General features: G+C 42.1%; 1 protein-coding gene and 1 pseudogene across 1 annotated transcript in view; one reads left to right on the forward strand and one right to left on the reverse strand.

The window, feature by feature from the left end:
* AGBL1 (AGBL carboxypeptidase 1) overlaps positions 1-21,394 on the reverse strand; it is a gene marked incomplete at its 5' end in the record, with an annotated part of 707,101 nt that overhangs the window by 565,768 nt on the left and 119,939 nt on the right. The window contains 5 exons of the mRNA XM_060002674.1: positions 6,710-6,854; positions 16,341-16,428; positions 17,693-17,841; positions 20,055-20,141; positions 20,377-20,460. Of these exons, the coding sequence (XP_059858657.1) occupies positions 6,710-6,854; positions 16,341-16,428; positions 17,693-17,841; positions 20,055-20,141; positions 20,377-20,460 (553 nt within the window). The remainder of the gene's footprint in view (positions 1-6,709; positions 6,855-16,340; positions 16,429-17,692; positions 17,842-20,054; positions 20,142-20,376; positions 20,461-21,394) is intronic.
* LOC132419745 (calpain small subunit 1 pseudogene) lies at positions 9,119-10,147 on the forward strand (annotated as a pseudogene).

Here is a 21,394-nt window from a genome sequence, read left to right on the forward strand (position 1 = left end):
AGAAAATGAAAACATTTTCATGGCTGCAGAACTGTTCAGATTCTTTAACATGCCAATACACATTTTGAACTCTTAGAAGAAAAACTAGCAAACAGTGTTTCAAGAATTTATGTGACTCTTCAACCCTTTTTCTCTAAAGATCTCAGGATCATGAGTGTTGTAGAATATGCTTTGGGAAACACTCTCTGCTGAATTGAGGGGTTTTGTTTTGTTTGTTTGTTTTGTTCTTGCCATCAAAGCTATTTGTTTCACATTTTATTATGGCTACAAGATGTGGGGGAGATGGGGGAGAGATAGAGACCCTTCTCCAGAAAAGTACTGGCCATCATTCTGTGATATCACAAAAGTTACAAACAGGCCGTAGCTCTTCTTGCCAAATCTTGAAAAAAAATAAAATCTAGATTCTATAAATCAGATAAGGGAAGGAGGCTTGGAAGCAGTTTTGTCTGTAGAAGCCATCAAACACAATTAGATACAAAAGAAAAATGTAAAAAAAAGAAAGAAAAACCATCTTTTGCCCACGTACATTGTCCTTTAAAACAGGAGTCCCCAACCCCAGGGCCATGGACCGCTACCGGTCTGTGGCCTGTTAGGAACCGGGCCACACAGCAGGAGGTGAGTGGCAGGGCGAGCCAGCGAAGCTTCATCTGTATTAAAACAGCTCCCCATCGCTTGCATTACAGCCTGAGCTCCACCTCCTGTCAGCATTGTGGTGAGCTGTATAATTATTTCATTATATATTACAATCTAATAATAATAGAAATAAAGTGCACAATAAATGTAACGTGCTTGAATCATCCCAAAACCATCCCCACGCCCCCAGCCCATTGAAAAATTGTTTTCCACGAAACTGGTCCCTGGCGCCAAAAAGGTTGGGGACCACTGCTTTAAAACACTGTCACGTTAACGGGCAATGCTGGAGGAAGCAAAGTTTGAAAGTTTTCTTCTCCTATGAGCTCTTTGTTAACTTTTTATTATGACATTTTTCATGATTACTAATATTACAATTCAACAAATGCCTAATATCTTTTAGCTTAAGCCCATTTTCTGTAATTGTTCATGCAGCCATCTCCCTGTGCCCCTCAATGAAATCTCTGTCCCTTTGACTATTCCACCTGCCAACGAATACATAACACCTCTGTGCTTAGTGCATTATTCTAGCTCCAGTCACACAGACAACTTCCGGAAGTAAACCTATTATAAACTTCTGTTGGTTTGCCTTTTGCGAAAATGCCTTTGTATTGTTCTCCTGAAGATGATTTTTAGGTGAACACCCCCATCTCAGGTCCAGCAAGGCCATGTCTAATTGGATATTGTTGGGATCACGGATGAGAGAAGCAGGGGTTCTGAATGTGTGTGCCAACAACGAACCGTAATAACAGCCCTGCGGAAGCCACAGGGGTGGGTTTCTTTATAAAAATGGGAATGGGTTCAAGGCAATTATGGAAACCCCCAGAGAGGCTGTCTTAAAACAAAATCCTACCTGCCCATGAAAGACATCCAGCTGATAACTTAGCCTGCAGCCTCACTGGTGTCTCTCGGCAGGAGTCTTCTGCCCCTTCTGCTTTATCAGCTACTCCCTTAAAACTTCCATAAAAGGCTTCACTTGACCTCAGCACGTTACCCTGCTGGTGGCTACTGAAAAAGTAGGAAGCACTATACACTCAAAAATCGTTCATTTCTCATTGTTATCCCCTAAACTGCTACACTCCCTGTCCCCCCTAATTCAGAAGAAAGCTCACCCCTAAGGAGATGGCCTATTTTATTTGCGTACTGCCTAGTTCTCAGTTGTCACTTAAATACACTCATCAGAGAATCGAAGGCTTCTCATCACAAGAGAAGAAGAAATGACACCTTTAAGCTAAATAAAAAGAGAACATGCTGTAAGCAGGTTCTAATGAGCTTTCTCAAACTGCCCCAGTCTGCCAATACCATTCTCCCTAAGTTATATAGATTGACTTTGAGACTGAGAGAAGTGATTAGTCTCTAGATGTGTATTCACAGATTTGCTGATTAATGACTTTAATACCCTTTTTCCACTAAAAATAAACCAAGTTATATTGCTGATGATTTGGAAAAGAGAGCAAAGAAAAAATAATTATAATCAACCACTCTAAGAAAACCATCAGTAGATTTTGTATTTATTTCTTTTTGGTCCTTTATTGGGATTTTTTTTTACATAATTTTAATTTTATTATGTATTGTGGAATGGGTATCTTCCAGTCCGTCCAACAGAGAAAATAATCACACATCATCATAAAAAAGAGAATAGGGACTTCGCTGGTTGTGCAGCGGTTAATAATCCACTTGCCAGTGCAGGGGACATGGGTTTGATCCCTGGTCCGGGAAGATCCCACATGTCGCAGAGCAACTAAGCGTGTGCACTACAACTACTGAGCATGCTCTCTAGAGCCCACGAGCCACAACTACTGAAGCCTGCACGCCTAGAGCCTGTGCTCTGCAACAAGAGAAGCTACCGCAGTGAGAAGCCCGTGCACCACAATGAAGAGTAACCCCCGCTCGCTGCAACTAGAGAAAGCCTGTGCGCAGCAACAAAGACCCAATGCAGCCAAAAATATAAATTAATAAAAATAAATTAATTTAAAAAAAGAGAAAATAAGCGTTCTAATGGTCACCACCTAATATTGTTTACTAGTTGTAGGCACTTGGCTAACACTTGTTATGTATCAAGTCGTGTAATCTTGATAACCCGTAGAATAACCACTTCAATGGTTCCAACTTTACAGATGTGAAAACTGAGGCTAAAAGAAGTTAAATAGCTTGCCCATGACTACACTGCAAGACAACACAGAGCTTAGACCCAAATCCAGGCCTGTCTGCTCCAAAACTTGTTCTTACATTGTGCTCAAAACCCTGGAATTCAGGGGTTCCTGTGGTCAGTGACTTCACCATCCACACACACCTCAGCTCCTCCAGAATGGCTCTTTGTGTTCAACTCCTCAACATCAGGACCCTTTACTGGTGCCTGTTCTTTCTTTTGGCCCATACAAAGATAGGTGTCTGTCTATTGATAAAGTGACAACACTGATTTATGACTTGCTCATTGCATCTTTGATCCACCACATGTAAGTCGATATTTCCTACTTGACACATTTTAAACGTGAGCCCTTTATAAGAGGTTGTGAATATGGCATTCTAATTGTCAATTCTTTCTTTTTCTCTCCCTCTCTCCCCCTCCCCTCCCTTACTCTCCCCACAGTACACTCCATTTTATCTCTAAAGATGATGGTGGTAGCATCTACCACAGTGGGTATATGCATCTGGTGAAAACCCTACTCTACCCTTCAAAAGCCTTAAGCTCTCCCAACACATGTACCCTACTTCTGATCACTTTTCTTATCTCTTGCCAACTCATGCAGTTGTAAGTTCTCAGTGAGGTCCCATTTTCTCACTCTCTAAAATGTCCATCAGAAACTCTCTTGGGGCGCCATTTTCAACCAATACTCCTGGCTACCTAGGGGCAATCCAGAACATAATCCAAGTACTTTAACAAGTATTGCTAACAACACTTTAACAATCATTGCAGTTACTGACACCTTGAGATGGATGATTAAATAGAACTCCTTTTGCAATAATTACAATAATATTGTATTTCTTTCTTTCAGCTTTATTTTAATACTATAATTTGGACAATTATCCAACAGAGTTCCTGGCAAGCATCTGGAAGACATCAATTTGAAAGATCCAAATACTAATTCCCTTATTACAAGAGAAGAATAAAACTTTTAAGGTTGCAAAATTATATTCATGTTGAAAAACCTCCAAAATACATGTCCTCTGCTATAAAAATATCTATAATTAGTGAGTGTAATCCATATTATAAGTGATTTACAAAACTGTGAATTCCACATAGAAATATATTTTCCACCCCTCAGCACAACCCCCAAGTAACATCCAGTTAATTCTGTCCTTGGGGTATCATTCACATTTATCACTGATCTGTTGGAAGAAAACCGTTTCTCCTTAGGACATGTCCAAAAATAAAAATGACTAGTGTGCATTACAGAATGTACTTATTTTGTTCATGATGGGAGGAAGAGTTTTTTAAGAGAAGTCACAGAGTCAATTATTGTCTTAAACCTGGAGAAGACAAAGCCCATTACTGGAAATGTAAAACCTAAAATTGAGTATATATATTTTTTACTTCAAGTAACAAATCGTCTTTCTTATTCTGTTCTACTCATTTAAAAGAAATGAAAAGCTACCCTTTTCCTGTCTCTCTTTCTCATTAACTCTCCTCTTCCTAGTGGGAAGAGGTTCAGTCAATAGGCAAAGTAACAAGCCAATAAGCATCAATGAACAAGACCTCTCTCTTCCTCTCATTGAGATCAAGTGATGGTGGGGTCTTCTTTTCTTGAATTTTTGTCCCCCCTCAATATGAAATTATCCCCAACTTGACCTCAGTGGCTCCTAAACTATTTGTTGATTGTAAACTTTAGACCTTGTGCTTTAGTCTGACAAGAGTACTGAGTGGTCCCAAAGACAAAAGCTATGACATACAGCAGTTACTGCAATGGCAGCCCACTTTTATACGTGCATATAATCATCAGACTGTGTGATTATATAACCTCGAATGGTTGAGTTCAAGTCATCAACCCAAGATTTTTGTCTATAACTCTGGGTGCTATGGATGTGGTTCAGGTGAGAAGAGTGTTGTTCCCCAAACATGATCCCATTTTTATTCCAAGATGCTTTGATGGGTCCTTGCTAAGTGCCTACAAGCTGATTCAAAGTCTGAAATTCAAAGTAAGAAGCCAGATGTAGTCAAGGCCAGCTGAAGGAGTTTCAGACTTTCTATTCAGACAGGAATAGATGTCAAAGGCCAGTACTCTGTTCCCTGCTTGGCCACTAGCTAAATGTGAGATTTCTAGGCTTCAGTTTTTGCATCTATAAATGATAAAGGTGAATTGGACAATTCCCCAAGCCCCTTTGTATTCTAAACTTTTATACTAATTGCCACTGAGAATCTCCAGGAGGTCAAAGATATTCTAACAAGGGTAAAGAATACTGTCCTGGAACCATGGATCATCCCCCCGCCCCCGACGGAAAAGGCAAACCCTCATTCAAAAAGGAATCCCCTTCCCCAGTAGACTTTTCATGTGCAGGGTTTCACAGGCCAGACAATAAGAACAGCTGTTGAAGGGGATCATGAATCTTGCCTGTTGTAAGTCCCTAAAGGCAATGAGCACGTTTTAAAACAAACATGCCTTGTTACAGCAAAGCTTGTGATGCACATTTCTTGGATTAAGTTCTTGAGATCTCTAAGTGCAGTACGCAAATAATACTAGTTGTATATCTTTTGCAATCTGGGAAATAGTAAAAAAAAAAAAAAAAAAAGAATCTCTCTTTAGGCAAACCAACATATGGAGAGAAGGGCAGATGTACTTTTATGAGGCAGTTAGCCAAGTGGTTTAAGGTATGCCTTCTCAATGGAGAAAAAATTGTATTTATTCTTGAACATTCCTTCTCAGGGGAAAGATGTTCTTGGTTATCATCTTTTCCAACCCCTTATCACAGACTCGCAATGAAAATGCTCATCCTTCAGGCTAAGTGATATATCCATTTGCTTACAAACATATTATTATAAATATGCTAATAACATTTTGCATTAATGCAGAGGGTGAAAGTATTTTATAAGAGATACTTTAGGGTTTTCCCTGGTGGCGCAGTGGTTGAGAGTCCACCTGCCGATGCAGGGGACACGGGTTCGTGCCCCGGTCCGGGAAGATCCCACATGCCGCGGAGCGGCTGGGCCCGTGAGCCATGGCCGCTGGGCCTGCGCGTCTGGAGCCTGTGCTCGGCGACGGGAGAGGCCACAACGGTGAGAGGCCCGCGTATAGCAATAAACAAATAAATAAATAAATAAATAAATAAATAAAAAGAGATACTTTAGCTCATTAATCCTCAGGATATCCGTGAAATAGCTAGGGGAAAGGGATGGTTTGCCAACTTTTTCAAATGACAGGAAACTGCATGGTTTAAGCAGTTTGCTCAGATTGGTCAAATGAGCCCTGTGCAGGTCCTGATAGGACATCGGAATGCAGACTTCGAGTTTGGACAGGTTGACACTACCCTCCTCTCATAAAAAGATTGTGACCCTCATTTGCAGTGAGTCAATGCTTTATTGTTCCACCCTTCTTGTCTGCCCTGGATCCTTCTAACAGCTTCCAGCCCATGGCCGTGGGAACCACTGGAAATGGGGAAGCAGCTGTCAGGTGAACTCAGGGAGTTTTTCCAAGCTTCACCTCCTCAGCCTCTGCTTCACTCCTCTCAATGCGTCTATGTCCTTTAAATCTGCATCTCAGCTGACCTGCATGGTTTTACCCCATTTCAACGGAATGATCTCACTCCAATCTCATTTCTCCTTGCTTAATTTGAAGGCTTTTTAAAGATAGAGCCCCTAAGAAATGTCCCCCTGCCCTCCACCTCCCACACTCAACCTGCAGACGAAGAGCACTATACGCCACTGGGGCCTCCAGAATGTCACTGGTCATGACCTCAGCCTCGAACTCTTGTCCAAGGAAGGAAAAGGGACAAACAGAAAGCCACCAAGTTAGTGACAACAAACCCTGGCTCCCTTGGAAGGCTGAAGTCCCCACCAGGATGACAGGGTCTCCTGAATGTTTCCAGGAAAACCTCACAGAGCCCCTTCAGTTGGGCCGCCATAAGGCTGTAGAGAGGAAGTTACCATGAGAGCGGTGTATGTGTAGGGATAGTGGTAGGCCAGGTAGCAGACATCCTCGGCATGCGGGAAGGTGACGGCAAAGGTGAGGGTGTAATAGCACTTCCCAGACTCTGCCCCTGTGATGGCTGCGCTCTGGCGATAATGATTTCTACAAGAGAAAGGAGACGAGACGAGAATGAGGGAAAGCTGGGGAAAACAGTCATTTAGGGTTCGAGATGCCATAAACCTTTGGTGTTATATACTAGCAAAACGTCCTTCACTTGAAACACCTGGTGAGCAAAATTTAGAAAACGGAGAAATAGAGAAGTGAGCTTACTGCCAGGTCATGAGCCCAAATCACCCAACACCTGGGCTAATCCACCTGTCTCCTAATTGTGGCATCTATGCCACAGGCCTTTCCTTGCTGTGTCTGAAAATGAAGGCTACAGAGTCACTGAACTAGAAAACAGAGGAAAATGTGAATAATTCTGTTCTTCCTGGGATTTTATTATAGACATATATTTTATTACCCAAATCTGGGTTCCTCAACCCCTCCCTCTCTCTAGATAACAGAGTCCAGCTCCTCCTTTCCTTTCTGCCTGCCAGCTGGTTTATTAGCAATCACTACTCTATACAGAGTTCCAACTCAACACAATGTATGTCATCTTGTTATCACTGTAACAACCCATTGTGTGGATGAAAGAACAAAAGCTTAGAAAAATCCATTTGTCAAAGGTCAAAAGGCTAATAAGTGGCCAATATAGGACTCAAACCCAGATCTGCCCGCAAGGCCTTTGTTCTTTCCACTACACCATACTTTCTTCCCAAAGGAATACATTTGTCACCCCAAATGTGGTTCAGCTTCTTACAGCTTGAGAATGCACATTTTCCTTTGTCAAAGATGAAGAACCAATGTTGATACTTCAGAGGACAGTATCAAAGTAATCTGCACCCAGAAGTACACTCCAAGCAATATTTTCCCCATTCACTGCCAGTTACACTCCCTCCTTGCCTCCTGATGCAGATACAGCTGTGAAGGCTTTCCTGAGAAAGGTTATCATCAAGGCTGCATTATAATGCAAAATACACCAGGACACCAAAAGATGTAATTTCACCTTTGAACATTTACAATGTTGGCTTTCTTGTCCATTGTGCTTTGGGGTTTCATTGGGGGAAAGGGTGGGGAGAGGGAAGAAATAGCAGGTAATTATTCTGTGCGTTCTTGCAAATCTAAAAAACATGGATTATTCTTTTCTGCCTTTTTTGCTACCTTCATGACACCTCCCACCAAAGCAAAAAGATCAAGTGAGCAAGAAAGGAAGAAACAGAAAACTTACTGTCTGGTTTTGTGGTTTTTTTCAATAGTCATAAAACTAAGAATGGGAGTAAGAGAAATTGGTAGTTCCATGGGCTATGACCTATCAGGCTATACATTTCTCTTGTATCAGCTTCTGCCAATATGGCACCCTGGATCCTTAGTCATCCTAGGGAAAGAAGGAAATCCCCAACGATGTACCAGCTTTTCAGCAACCTATTAATAGGACCCATATCCTTTGTGACTACAGGACTAGAAACTTCAAAAAGGCAACTTTTTTTTTTGTTTTTCCTTGACCGCACTGCTCTGCATGCAGGATATTAGTTCCCTGACCAGGGACTGAACCTGCACCCGCTTCAGTGGAAGCAGAGTCTTAACCACTGGATCACCAGGGAAGTCCCCAAAACGGCATCTTTACCCATGGTGCCATCCGGATCTTGCTACCTAATTGAGTCTATTTTCTCCAGATTTCCCCAAAGTTCTATAGTTTCTCCGGAGCTAAGGCTCTGATTATTAGCAAGTATGTAAAGAAGCAGATGGTAACTCAGAAAGCATGCAAACCACATATGCTCTACCTTTATTCATTCTGATTTCAAGGCTCCACTGCAATCACACATTTAGTTTACACCTAGCTGAACCTAGTCAATTACATCTCTCTTCTAAGTGAAATGAGCCAGTCAACATTTTGGTCAAATAGTCAACATTTTGACAACCAATCAGAATGTGGAATAGAGCTTCACATGCACGAGTGTGAAAACACACACACCACACATATATATTCATGAAGGTAAAAGCAGGTGGAAACATACATCTAGTGCCTTGCCATCCCCAAGTTTTTCACCTACATGCAGTGGAGACAGAGCCTGCATCTTTCCTCAAGATTAATAAGATGCCCCCGAGGCCTGTGGGGGTGGTCTCATCTGATATGAGCCTTGCTTGTTTTTAGGCTTCCCACTGTACTAAGTACACTGAAGTCACATCACAGGCACATTCATCCTAAGCAAATTCTATGCTACACCACCAGCCACCAGAGAGAACAAGAGAGAGAGTAAAAATAAGAATATGGAAACTAGCTGACCGGCCGACGCGCGAGCGAGGCGGAATCTTGAGTCACAGCCATGTTCCTGGTTAACTCGTTCTTGAAGAGTGTAAGAGGCTGCGGGGGAGGCGGGGGCCTACGGAATGTGCTCGGAGGCCTGCTCAGCCGGCCAGAGGCGGCGGCGGCGGCGGCGGCGGCAGAAGAGAAGGAAGCAATGGCGGTGGCGGCGGCAGCCGCGGCGGAACTTCCCTACGCATCGTGGGCGGGGTCATTAGCGCCATTAGTGATGCGGCGGCGCAGTACAACCCAGAGCCTCCGCCCCCTCGCACCCATTACTCCAACATGGAGGCCAATGAGAGTGAGAAGGCCCGGCAGTTCCGGAGGCTCTTTGCCCAGCTGGCTGGAGAGGACATGGAGGTCAGTGCCACAGAACTCGTGAACATTCTCAACAAAGTCGTGACCCGACATCCTGATCTGAAGACCGATGGTTTTGGCACTGACACATGTCGCAGCATGGTGGCTGTTACGCATAGTGACACGACCGGCAAGCTGGGCTTCGAGGAATTCACGTACTTGTGGAACAACATCAAAAAGTGGCAGGCCATATACAAACAGTTTGACATTGACCGTTCAGGGACCATTGGCAGCAGTGAACTCCCAGGGGCCTTTGAGGCAGCAGAATTCCGCCTGAATGATGAGCATCTCTACAACATGATCATCCGACGCTACTCAGATGAGGGAGGGAACATGGACTTTGACAACTTCATCAGCTGCCTGGTAAGACTGGATGCCATGTTCCGTGTCTTCAAATCTCTTGACAAAGATGGTACTGGACAAACCCAGGTGAACACCCAGGAGTGGCTACAGCTGACCATGTATTCCTGAACCGGAGTCCCAGACCTGCCCCCTCATCACCTCGCTGTAGGAGTCACCTTGGACTCTTCGGTCTCCCCCAGGGTTGATCCTGTTTGCAGTCACATCTTCATGGCTCCTGCTGACCCACAGGCCTTTCTGTTCTCCTAGCCCTTGGCACCCGGATTCTCAGTCAACAGCCAGGGCCCAACATGCTTCAACACACCCTGCCCCAGCACACCCATCTCACATCTACTCCATAACCCCTCTCTTGCATCTGTGCCAAGCCCAACGTTTGTGTTACTTGCACACCCCAAGGGCCCTTCTCTCAGTTCTGGATCACTGCAGTCGCTACACACCCTGGCACACCCATTCAGTTACCACCCAGGCAGCTGAACTCCAGGCCATAACAGGCCACATGCCCCAGTGTCTTTGTCTGTATTCTGCTCCCAGCCTGCCAGGCCCAGGAGGAAATAAATTCACCCTAGTTGCTGCTCTCTCTGAAAAAAAAAAAAAAAAAAAAAAGACTATGAAATTCCCATCCCTAGGCTCTTTCCACCATTCAAACCAAAACTGGACGCCAGGCAGGGAACAGCTACAGTGAAATGGAGAGAGAAATAAAATAGAATAATTTTTAGCTTTTGAGCTTCTGTGGACCAAGGTTCTAGTGATTTAAGGAAAGTTTAGATTTGGGCTATAAAATCTTCCTCCTCACCCTCCCAACACACACACACACACAGACACACACACACACACAGACACACACACACACACACAGACACACACACACAGACACACACACACACACACACACACACACACACACACACACACCCCTGTTGTACACACACCCTTGCTGTAGCTTCATGGGCAAGATTGTCGTGGGCAAGACTAAAAGCTCCCCATAATAATCCAGCCCTCTTCAGGATGGTTGCTGATGGCTGGAATTTCAGAAAATGAAAATCACCTCATTTAGGATGAGTTTCAGCTAAAGGAGATTCACTTGCAACCCTAATCCAGGGTCTAAACTGTAGGTGAAACTAAAGCAAACGTCAGGCTTCCCCACTGGAGTCTCCTGGTGGCTGCATTGTAGTGGGAGAGTCCCGGAGATGACTCCACCTCTAGCAAAGGTTTCCTCTTCAGAAACCTTTAAACTTTCCCAAGTTCACCTTCTTCAAAGTAAAGTGTTCCATAAATCTCCAAAGTGAAACACTTGGCTTGCTACAATTAGATCTGTCCATGATAAAGTGAGATCCTATCAAGTTCTTTTTGTTTTCCCAATTATGAACATACTGAGGGATGTTTGCAAGGCAGTAACATTCATCGTTTATATTTCAAATGGTTCCCATGTTCTTCCTTTGTATAGAAATGCTTTCCTTCTTCCTCATTTAGCCAACTCTTCTTCCTCCTTCAAGACTCAACGCAAGTGTTTCCTCTTTCAGGAAGTCTTCCCCAATATCCACCCTTTTACATAATTCTTATCACATGGTGCCTCTCCCTCACTGCCCATGCTTTATGTCAGGGATTATGCTTATTTGTCTGTATATCTTCACGCTTGGGCACAGTACCTGGACTTAGCAGCTGTTCAGCTAAGGCCTGTAGAATAAATGGACCTAAGACTCTAGAAGTAATCATTAGAATACTTGGCATATCTTATCTCTAATCCTAATTATATCCTTTCAAGGTATTATTATGCACAGTCTACAGACTGGGAAAATTGAGATGTTAAGTGTCTTGAGGAACTCCACACAACAAGCACAATAAACAGGATTCAACCCTAGGTGTGGGCTTACCCCAAAAGCAAGATTATTTTTCATTTTATCACCTGTCTCATAAGAATGGATAAAAGGACAAGAGGTCTTTTGGTTCAATTCAGCAAGTAAGAATTTGAAGTTTCAGTTTTCATAAATCAGAGATACCTATAAACCTGAAGTCTAAAATAACAGAAGGAATGTAAAATAATCCAGATGATAGCTAGTGAGAAAATTATTCATACCACTATGATTCTTTATGTCACTGGTATTTGATGCCACTAAGAAGCTTCTACTAATTACTAATAATTGCTAACACTCACTGAACATCCACTATGCACCAGACACTGTTGTAAGATTTCCATGTGCTTTATCTCATTTCACTTCATCCTCAGCACAGATTTATCAAGTAGATACCATTATTATCCTCTTTTACTGATGAGGAATCTGAAGTTGAGAGAGGCTGGAATAATTTGTCCCAAGGTCACATCATTAATGAGTGGTAGAAGTTTCACTCCAGAAACTTTCTCTCCTTGGTCTGCTCTTCTTGGTGGAGAAGAAGCCTGGTGAAAACCAAGTGTGCTCTCAAATATGCCAGATCCTAGATGCATGCTGGGTCAAAGATGATATGGATAGTTCAGCCATTCCACAGTTAAAAGGCTCCCCTTTGCTTTTCCATTCCCTGAACACTTTATCCTCGGAAGGGTCTGCACTTTTAAAATCATAAAGCTTTCAATGAAGCAAGGAGCAAAGTACACAAATGCATGGTTATGAACTCAGTCTCCTTCCATTTGTACGTTAAAATATGCTGGGAAGTCATTTTTTTTTATTTTATCTTTGGGAAGTATTTTTTTTTTTCTGTGTGTGCATGAAAGAAGCAAATGCCAAGATAGAGAGTGAATTAGATAACCTTATAATGACGATGGCTCTGTTTAACATGGGAGCATCATTTCACTTAACAGGATCTAATAAGGCAGGGCAGTCAAGTCACCAGGCTGCCCTGTGTCTGCAGAGTTTCTAATATTCTGTATAGCACCAAATCTCTCTCCTGAGATCCCTGGGAAGGATGCATGATGGCAGAGCTCTTGTATGACATTCATCTTCATGAGTGAGCTGTTCCATCTCCTCTCACGAGCAGAGATAAATGTCAGAAGAGATCAGCTGTTGTGTATTACATGGCCACTCTCAGCATGCAGCTTCCCTCCCTCTGCCCTTCAGCACCAAAATTACTTTAGACCAGAGCTGGGAGAAAATTCAAAAAGGTGTGAGGCTGTGTACATTAGAGGGAGAAGCAGACCGCAGGGAAGTAAATAAAGCAGGAACTAAAACAGTCCCTGCTTGCTTTTACAAGAGGCATGGAAAAATAAGCCTGCCCAATTCTGTTCTTCCCTCTGGAGGATCCCTTTTGATTTTCTGGCTTAGGGATCTGCCAGGTGGGTGGGCAAGGGGGTGCGATGGTGGGGGAGGAGGTACCCCAGGGGAGGGGCAAGAAGATCAGATCTGCTGAACACAGGGAGAAGATATTAGGATTTCTCTTTAAATTTATTATGATCTAATAAGGAAGAAAGAAAGTTGTCTAAGGTTTAATATGGGGATGGACAACGCTGCCCTTATGCTATCCAAGTCAAGCTACTATGATGAATAATTATAAAACAAGCTAGATTACACTACAGCAGTCTTATCCATTCTTCTCTGTTGTTTTCCAGGGCTGGAATATGAAAAATGCATTACATTTTATATCTATGGTTTTCATATGTCAGGTAGTTTAGTATCGACTGCTGTACAGTAGGCTTCCTGAGGGAGGGATGAGAATAGCTCACCATCTCTCTCATTCTTTAGATTTTAGCTTCTGGCAAGGTATTTAAACTTGCAGAAGCCTTCTCTAGTGGATCTACAGATTATATTATCTAAATTAAACTAAACCCTGCAATATAGATAATTAGTTTTTTCTAAATTCTGCTTGGAATTCAGAGATGGATAATAATACTACATTTTAAACACAAATGACCGAGAAAATGAAAGAACTGACGTGACCTACCTCCTACCTTAATATTAGCTCTTTCTCAAGAATTCTTATTTGTGTAAAAATTATCTAATTAGATTGGAGAAGTTAACCACAATTTTTCAAAATTAGCCAAAAGGCAATTTACAGCTATATTTTTCATGGTAAACCTTAAGGGTATAGGATGCCCCGAGTTACCAATAGTAAAAAATATATATAACAATTTTACATTTAAAATTTAAAGATTTAAACTTAAAATTATTTTTCTCATCTTTTCCCCATGTCTTAAAATTCTAAACTTTCTGCATGTTTTCTGGTATGCATAATATATTAGTATAGTAGGGCGTGTATAATTGATTTTTTAAAATTATGAACAATTCTATATTTAAATTACATGCATTAGTATATCTTATCAAAATAGTCTGGAGCTCACTTTCTAAGTGATGATGCTCGGACCCACAAAGCAGTCAGCCCACCTCCTTAACTGATCAGTGTTGCTATCACTTTTTGAAGGAAATGGATATCCCATTCTTTCTGAGTACTCTTTTCTTTCACCCTCCCATAGATATACTCAGGTACCATGGCTCATGGTTCTCTCCACAATAAGCACCCTGGCACCCCCTTTAGAACATGGTACTAAATATAAGAATGTAATAGAAATAAGACTTCTGAGTTCCTGATGACATATTGGAGACAAAGGAATAGGAGGTAAAGTTCTCCCAAATTAATACATTAGAGAGCATAAAGTCAGGGATGAAGCCACAAAACCTTCAAAAGCAGATCAGCTCAAAGAATGTGATGGGTAAAAGAGAGAAATAAATACATTGTATAATCTAAGGCATTCTATGGTAGGGAAAGGCACTCTGATTTGCAGTTGAATAGAGACACACATAACGTATCTATCTTGTTGTTAGATCACATTATTGGAAATATGTTAACACAATGAGGTGAATTGGTATAAAACAAACTATGTTATAATGTAGCAGTCTTATCCATTCATCTCTGTTGTATTCATGGCTGGAAGATGAAAAATGAATTACATTACACATTCATGGTTTTCATGTTACCCCTCTGTTACTCTTTAATCACATAACAATTGTCTTGTTAATGAATCTAAAAGCTATTAACACTAACATTGTCATTCTTCAGGCCAAGCCTCCGCTTTGGGATGTTTGATTTCTTCCTTTTCCTCTTGGCAGATTCTAAATCCCCTTAAGCCCATGCCTGATCCCCCATCTCCAAGGAAGCAGCCTCCAGGGAGAGCTATTCCCCCCCTCTTCCCCCAGAGGATGCTGAATGTTATGTTTATCCAATCTCTTACTAACCTCCAGATCCAAGCCCACTGCAAGCTGGGTCTTTCATGTTTATTTAGAATTACTATTTCTCAAGGACACTAAAAGTTATTCTTGACACACCAAAGTCCAAATTTATGCTTCCATTATTTTCCCCTACAGCTGTGGCCCCTGTCACCTTGAGATGATTTTAGTCTCAATCTCTTTGGACCATAAGAGGATCCTGAGAGTCTGTAGATAGGTGGGTCAGAAAGTCATTGCTATGGAAAACCAACAATATTGTATGGCTTTGCTATTGTTCTGAAGAATATAATGAAAATACTACCCAGGTCCATATTCTAATACATCCAAGACTAAAGACTGCTGACTCTTTCATTACAAACTGTTAGCCCATCTCTGTGCTTTATAGACTATCCTTACTTCTATGGTGATGATTGCCCTTGTGTCTGATAGAGCAACAAGATTCTTGACCTTCTTATCTGTCAATGCTCCTGTCCTTACAGTCTCAAAAGCCAAGAGGCATAAGCATTTTTACGCTTTCTTTTTGATATTTGCAACTATCCTGAACTCAAGAATGCCTGATAATATTTTTAGGGGCCTCCTGTAATCTCAGCAAGAGATATAAATTACTTTATCCAAGAAAGTAAGTACTAGCCTATCAGTTTTTTATAAGCAACCAGCAACAAGCTAATAATTAGCTACATAGTTTCTACCTGTCCACACTCCCTATCCTTTTTTTGTCTTATGAATTTGTATTTTATTTTCTAGCAAAGGAAAATGCACAAATAAGCAAATCATGGGTCTGCAGTGCATGCATGTATTTTATCAAAATATATGGATAATTCAAATTTCATTACAACTTTACAGGATACATTGATGAAAGTGGCTACTGATCAAGAGTTGAAGATGAATTCTGAAAATACGTTTCTCTTCTATATTTTTCCAAAATTTATCTTTCTGTGGAAGAACAGTTACTTAAGTATATTTCTCACATATTCATGTTTATCTGCTTTGGAAAACTGAAGCATGGGATGGATAAGAATAAGTTAGAATATCTCACACTTTTTGTTCACTGGGACCAATGGAAACAGGAAAAGAACTGAAGCTTGATGCACTAATCATAGGTTGAGTCTATATAATAATATCCAACAGTAAGGTCTAAAGGTTTTAAGGTGTTTAAATAAGAATAGGTGACTTTTCAGAAAATCAAAAGATATTTCTTGAGGTCTACTGTGGGTGCCATTTAACACGCTTAGGCTTCTGAAGGACAGAGCGTTTGCCACTGGAAGAGTGACAAGTACAGCAGACAAGCACAGATTGCTCAGGTTTATAAGATTAACATGGAGAAGCAGGAAATTGAGAGAGAACAGAAGAGCAAAGGAAGCTAACAACACTCTAACTTACTTGTAATAACAGATTTCATAGCCTGTCCGTACCCAGGCAGGTCTGCCAAGAAGAGCCTCCTTCACAGAATACAGAGTTGGCTGCATCCCTACACAAAATAAAGGCAGGATTAATCCATTAGGTCAGGGGGCGGGGAATAGAAAAGGAGAGCTGTGGTAGGTTGAATAATGGCCCTCAAAGATACCCAGGTCTTAATCCATGGAAGCTGTATATTAACCTTATATGACAAAAGGGACTTTGTAGATATGATTAAATTAAGTACCTTGAGATGGGGAGATTATCCTGGTGGGCCCTAAATTCAATCACACATGTCTTTCCAAGAGGGAGGTAGAGAGAGGTTTGACTACAGAGGAAAAGCAATGTGGCCAAAGCAGAGAGATTTGAAGATGTTATGCAGCTGACTTTGAAGATGGAGGAAAGGGCCATGAGCCACGGAATGTGAGGAACATACCTCTAAAAGCTGGAAAAGGAAAGGAAACAAATAATCCCCTAGAATGTCCAGAGGAAGCATGGCCTTTCCAACACCTTGACTTAAGACCAGTGAAACTGATTTGGGACTTGTGGACTCCAGAACTGTAAGAGAATATATTCATCTTCTTTGAAGCCACAAAATGTGTGACCATTTGTTACAGCTGCTGCGTCAAGTGAATACAAGAGTCAAGGCTCACCTTTTCTCTTTCTATACCAGCAAGAGTCTATTTAATCAGTACAAAATAGAGGTAATGTCCTATGCTCGGACCTGGAGCTACGGGGAATATTTTTTCCTTACTCAGAGCCACTAATACATTAGTATGTGAGCCAGCAATAACACGCAGAATTTCCCATTTCTAGAAACATTCAAAATAAATATGGGCTACTAGTCAGTCATTGTCCCTTGAACGCCCCCTCTAAAATTGCCACAGGTATTCAGGAGAATTTAAACTTTCTCCAGAGTTTTCTGAGAGTGTAAATCGGTGTTGTCCAATGGAATTGTGCCATTTGCCTGTCTGTGACAAATATCAACAGATCAGTACATTTGCTCCTATGGGATTTAGGAGGTGGAGAGAAGGAATAAATGAGAGGGCTCACTGGCCTCAAAAAGTTGAAGGTGGGTCAAGGGAGGCAGGAAGCGGTGGAAAGTTATGTGACGTATTAACAGTTCATAGCAGAGGGAGAGTTTCAAGCTTCCCCTCCCATAGCAGCAATTTACCATAGGTTGGCGGCCATCTTGCGATACCTGGCAACCAAAACGTGTCAGTCCAACTTCAAACCCTTTGCAACCCAAGCAGGACTTCTGCTAATAATTCAAGCACTCAAAAGTGACATCATTTTTGGTGTTATTGAGAAAGTCTCTATTTCCCAAGAGCTCATACCGTAATTGAACTGGCTGTTGGCCTTCTCACAGTTGATAATGTTGAAGCGATAAGGGACCGCCTCCCTCATACCGCTCACCTTGAAGTAGAACCACTGCTGGTGCTGTGTGCTATTCACATCAGCATTGATCAGTAAGTCGTACTCCAACCTGCAAAGTCAGAAGCAAGATCAGAGGGTTAAAAGCCTTTAAGAGAACTTCCAACACTGAGAAATCTACACATCTCAGGTTCTGGATGATAGATGTAGAATCCAGGATCTTGGTTGGCTGGTAAGTTATAGTTATCATCCTTATCTCACAATATTGGACAGAGGCTTTGGAAATTTAAGGAGGGGGGAGCAGTGTCCTGGTATTAGAAGAGTCAGTTATACAATTATAGCCTATCTTTTTATTAAATGGTAATGAAGTTTCTGTCCAGCTGGAAAAATGCAAGTGTGCTCTATCCTGGAGAAAATGTGGTCACATCTGGTTGGATATGCCATTACTAGTTGATGTTAGACATGACTTTTGAGCATCAGTCTCCTCAAATGAAAACTAGAAATAGTGTCTAGGGACTTCCCTGGTGGTACAGTGGTTAAGAATCTGCCTGCCAATGCAGGGGACATGGGTTCGAGCCCTGGTCGGGGAAGATCCCACATGCCACAGAACAACTAAGACCATGCGCCACAACTACTGAGCCTGTGCTCTAGAGCCTGCGAGCCACAACTACTGAGCCTGCGTGCCACAACTACTCAAGCCCGTGCGCCTAGAGCCCATGCTCCACAACAAAGAGAAGCCACCGCAATGAGAAGCCCGCACACTGAAATGAAGTGTAGCCCCCACTGGCCGCAACTAGAGAAAGCCCGCACGCAGCAACAAAGACCCAACACAGCCGTAAATAAATAAATAAGTAAATTTTAAAAAAAGAAGTAGTGCCTAAACTTGAAGTACTGTTTGTAAAGATTAAGTAGTATAATATATGTAAATCCTCAGCAAGGCAACAAACATGAATTAGACTGGCAATGGAAGATCTGTTTGTTTTCTCCCTTTTTAACTGATTTAGTTTACATGAAGTAAAGTACACAGATCTTAAATGTACAGCTCAATGAGTTTAAGCAAATTCATCTGGATACACCTGTGTGACAACTCCCTGGATCAATATGTAGAACAGTTCCAGCACCCCAGAAAGTCCTTATGTGTCCCCACCCAATCACTATGTCTCCAAAAAATTACTTTTTCAAGCTTGAGCAACAGAATTAGCAATAAAGCTTTGACTTAAACATTATCATCAGGATATTTCATTTTCAGAAATATTCTTATCCCATCCCCTTGGCACGCTCTTTGAGTTGCTCTTCTAGAAAGGGCAATGGTTTTGCCCTGATTCATTCATACTCACCTACTCTGGCCCTCTGATTAAATGGCAGTGTGTAGTGAGATTTGTGGAAGGGGAGAGCTTTGTTGAAGCCGTAGCAGAGCAGATGGTGCCCCCCACCCCTCCCATCATCACTATAAGCAACACACTCTAACCACTGAACTCACCATACAATGAATGAAGCTATAGTTGGCACTATAGAGACACTCATGAGAACAATTCCAGGAAGTCTATGACCCTCAAATTGTCTGCTATGCCCACAACGCTCTCTCCAAAAAGTGATCATAAAAAATCCTTGCCTGTAAGTAGGTTTGTTTTCTGTCATTTGACCCTGTCACCCAGACCACAACTGATGAGTTTAGGATTCTACACTCTGGCCAAAGGCAGATATAAAGAGAAAGACCTGAGTAAGGCCAGGAGCTTAGGCACATCCTGGACTGCTCATTTTCTCACTAGGAGATTCCTAATCAGGTCTTCCCTCCTGGATCCTTGGAACATGATAAATGAAGAGAATAAATAATAAAAGCAGGAGCTGTAGGAAGAAGAGGCTGAGATAGCAAACAAGAAAGAGAAGGAGGGGCTTCCCTGGTGGCGCAGTGGTTGAGAGTCCGCCTGCCGATGCAGGGGACACGGGTTCGTGCCCCGCTCTGGGAAGATCCCACGTGCCACGGGAGGGGCGGCAACAGTGAGAGGCCTGCGTACCGCAAAAAAAGAAAAAAAAAAAAAAGAAAGGAAGAGAAGGAGGCTGAGGAGGAATCCTAACATGCCTGCCTTTCCCTTCTCCATCCCAAACAGCTCCACTTGTATTTGTTATACGTTGGGCTTCCTTGAAATATTTCATGTATCAGAAAAAATTACTTACCACTCACCACGTCCCCAAAAGGGAAAACTTCGAAAATGTCTCCTTGGAGGGGGATACAAAACAGGGCCATACTGAGTATGGCCATACTGAGCCATACTGAGTATGGCCCCTGCCATACTGAGTATGGCCCCTGCAGCTTTCCTTACTTACTCACGCACTTGGATGGCTTTGCGAAGATTTCCAGACTCAAACTTGGAGAAGAACCGTAAGCAGTCAGAAGTGGTGTCTTGCAAAGGCCTGTAATGAAATAGAGAACCTCTGAACATAGGACTTATTGCTATTCTTGGGCACAGTTTATTTAACATTTCTTAGAGATAAGCTTTCTCTTACAGATCTTTAACCCAAATTTTCACTGTGTTGATTTTAGGAGAAGGAATGGATTACTAACTTAAAACATCCTTATGCTCATGCCATTAAAAGGATATTCTATACTCCCACCCACCTCATTCCACTGATGTTCAAGACCACCTACCAAGGCTCATCTAGACTGAAGACAACTTTATTTATAATATCGCTTGGCTGGATGAGCCTCCGGACATCCTCAAATATTTTGATCCTGGAAAAGAAAATCAGAAACATTTTAAGGGTTGGCCCTCACTCCTTACCCCATTCATCCTATGGTCATGTGGCAAGGGCCTTGGGACTCATCAGAGAATTATGAAAGAAAAATGTAATAATGCTCCAACCTGGAGCTGAATGAGTACAAAAAGCACCACCCCTCCTTCCTTTTCTTCTTTATCAAAAAATAAAACTACACTGAGCAGTAGGAATGTAGGAAGCAGTGATGCCAGAGTTTAGTTTTAGGAGGATTCTCTACTCAAAGCAGAGTTTTGTCAAGAGCATTTGGGCTGAGGGGCTTTGAAGCCTCTGGTTGTGTGAATAAGAGGGCCATCTGCACTAAGACAGTTTTGAAGGAGACACTAGGATTGCTGATGGTCTGGGAGGCTCCAATAAGCCTTTGAATTCTTGTGTCATTTATAGTCCTTCGTTCTGTTTGCTCCAGAAGACTATGGTCAGTCTTCTCTCTGAGAAACACCAATATCTGGGAGATTTAAGTAAGAGGGAGGAAGGATACCTAAGGGATATTTCAGATTCCCTCCTTGAATTTCTGATCCAGGTCTCTGGGGCCGGGAGGGATAGGAGAAGGGGGAGGGAAGGTCAAAATGAGGCCTAGACTCAGGGGAAAGGTGTCCTGTCCAGTGAGGAGCTATTGCTGGGCCAGCCCCTGTGGTGTGTCTCTCAGGAACTTGAGCATGGAGATAAGGTCAGAGGGGTGAGGTCAGAGATGTCAGCCAGGAGACCAAGTGGGAGCAGTTCTTGGGATCCACCATGAATTTGCTGATGAACTTGCTAATAAGTTAAGAAAACTTACTGCTGTGCACACTTTGCTCCATAGACTTAGTGTATGCATACTTAGTATATTTTCTGGGAAAATAGTTTTCTCCTTGAGTTTAGTAATTTTCTTTTTAATCTCGCTATGCCTATCCAAA

Source organism: Delphinus delphis, chromosome 2 (genome assembly GCF_949987515.2).
Source record: "Delphinus delphis chromosome 2, mDelDel1.2, whole genome shotgun sequence".
In the NCBI taxonomy this organism is placed as follows: Eukaryota; Metazoa; Chordata; class Mammalia; order Artiodactyla; family Delphinidae; genus Delphinus; species Delphinus delphis.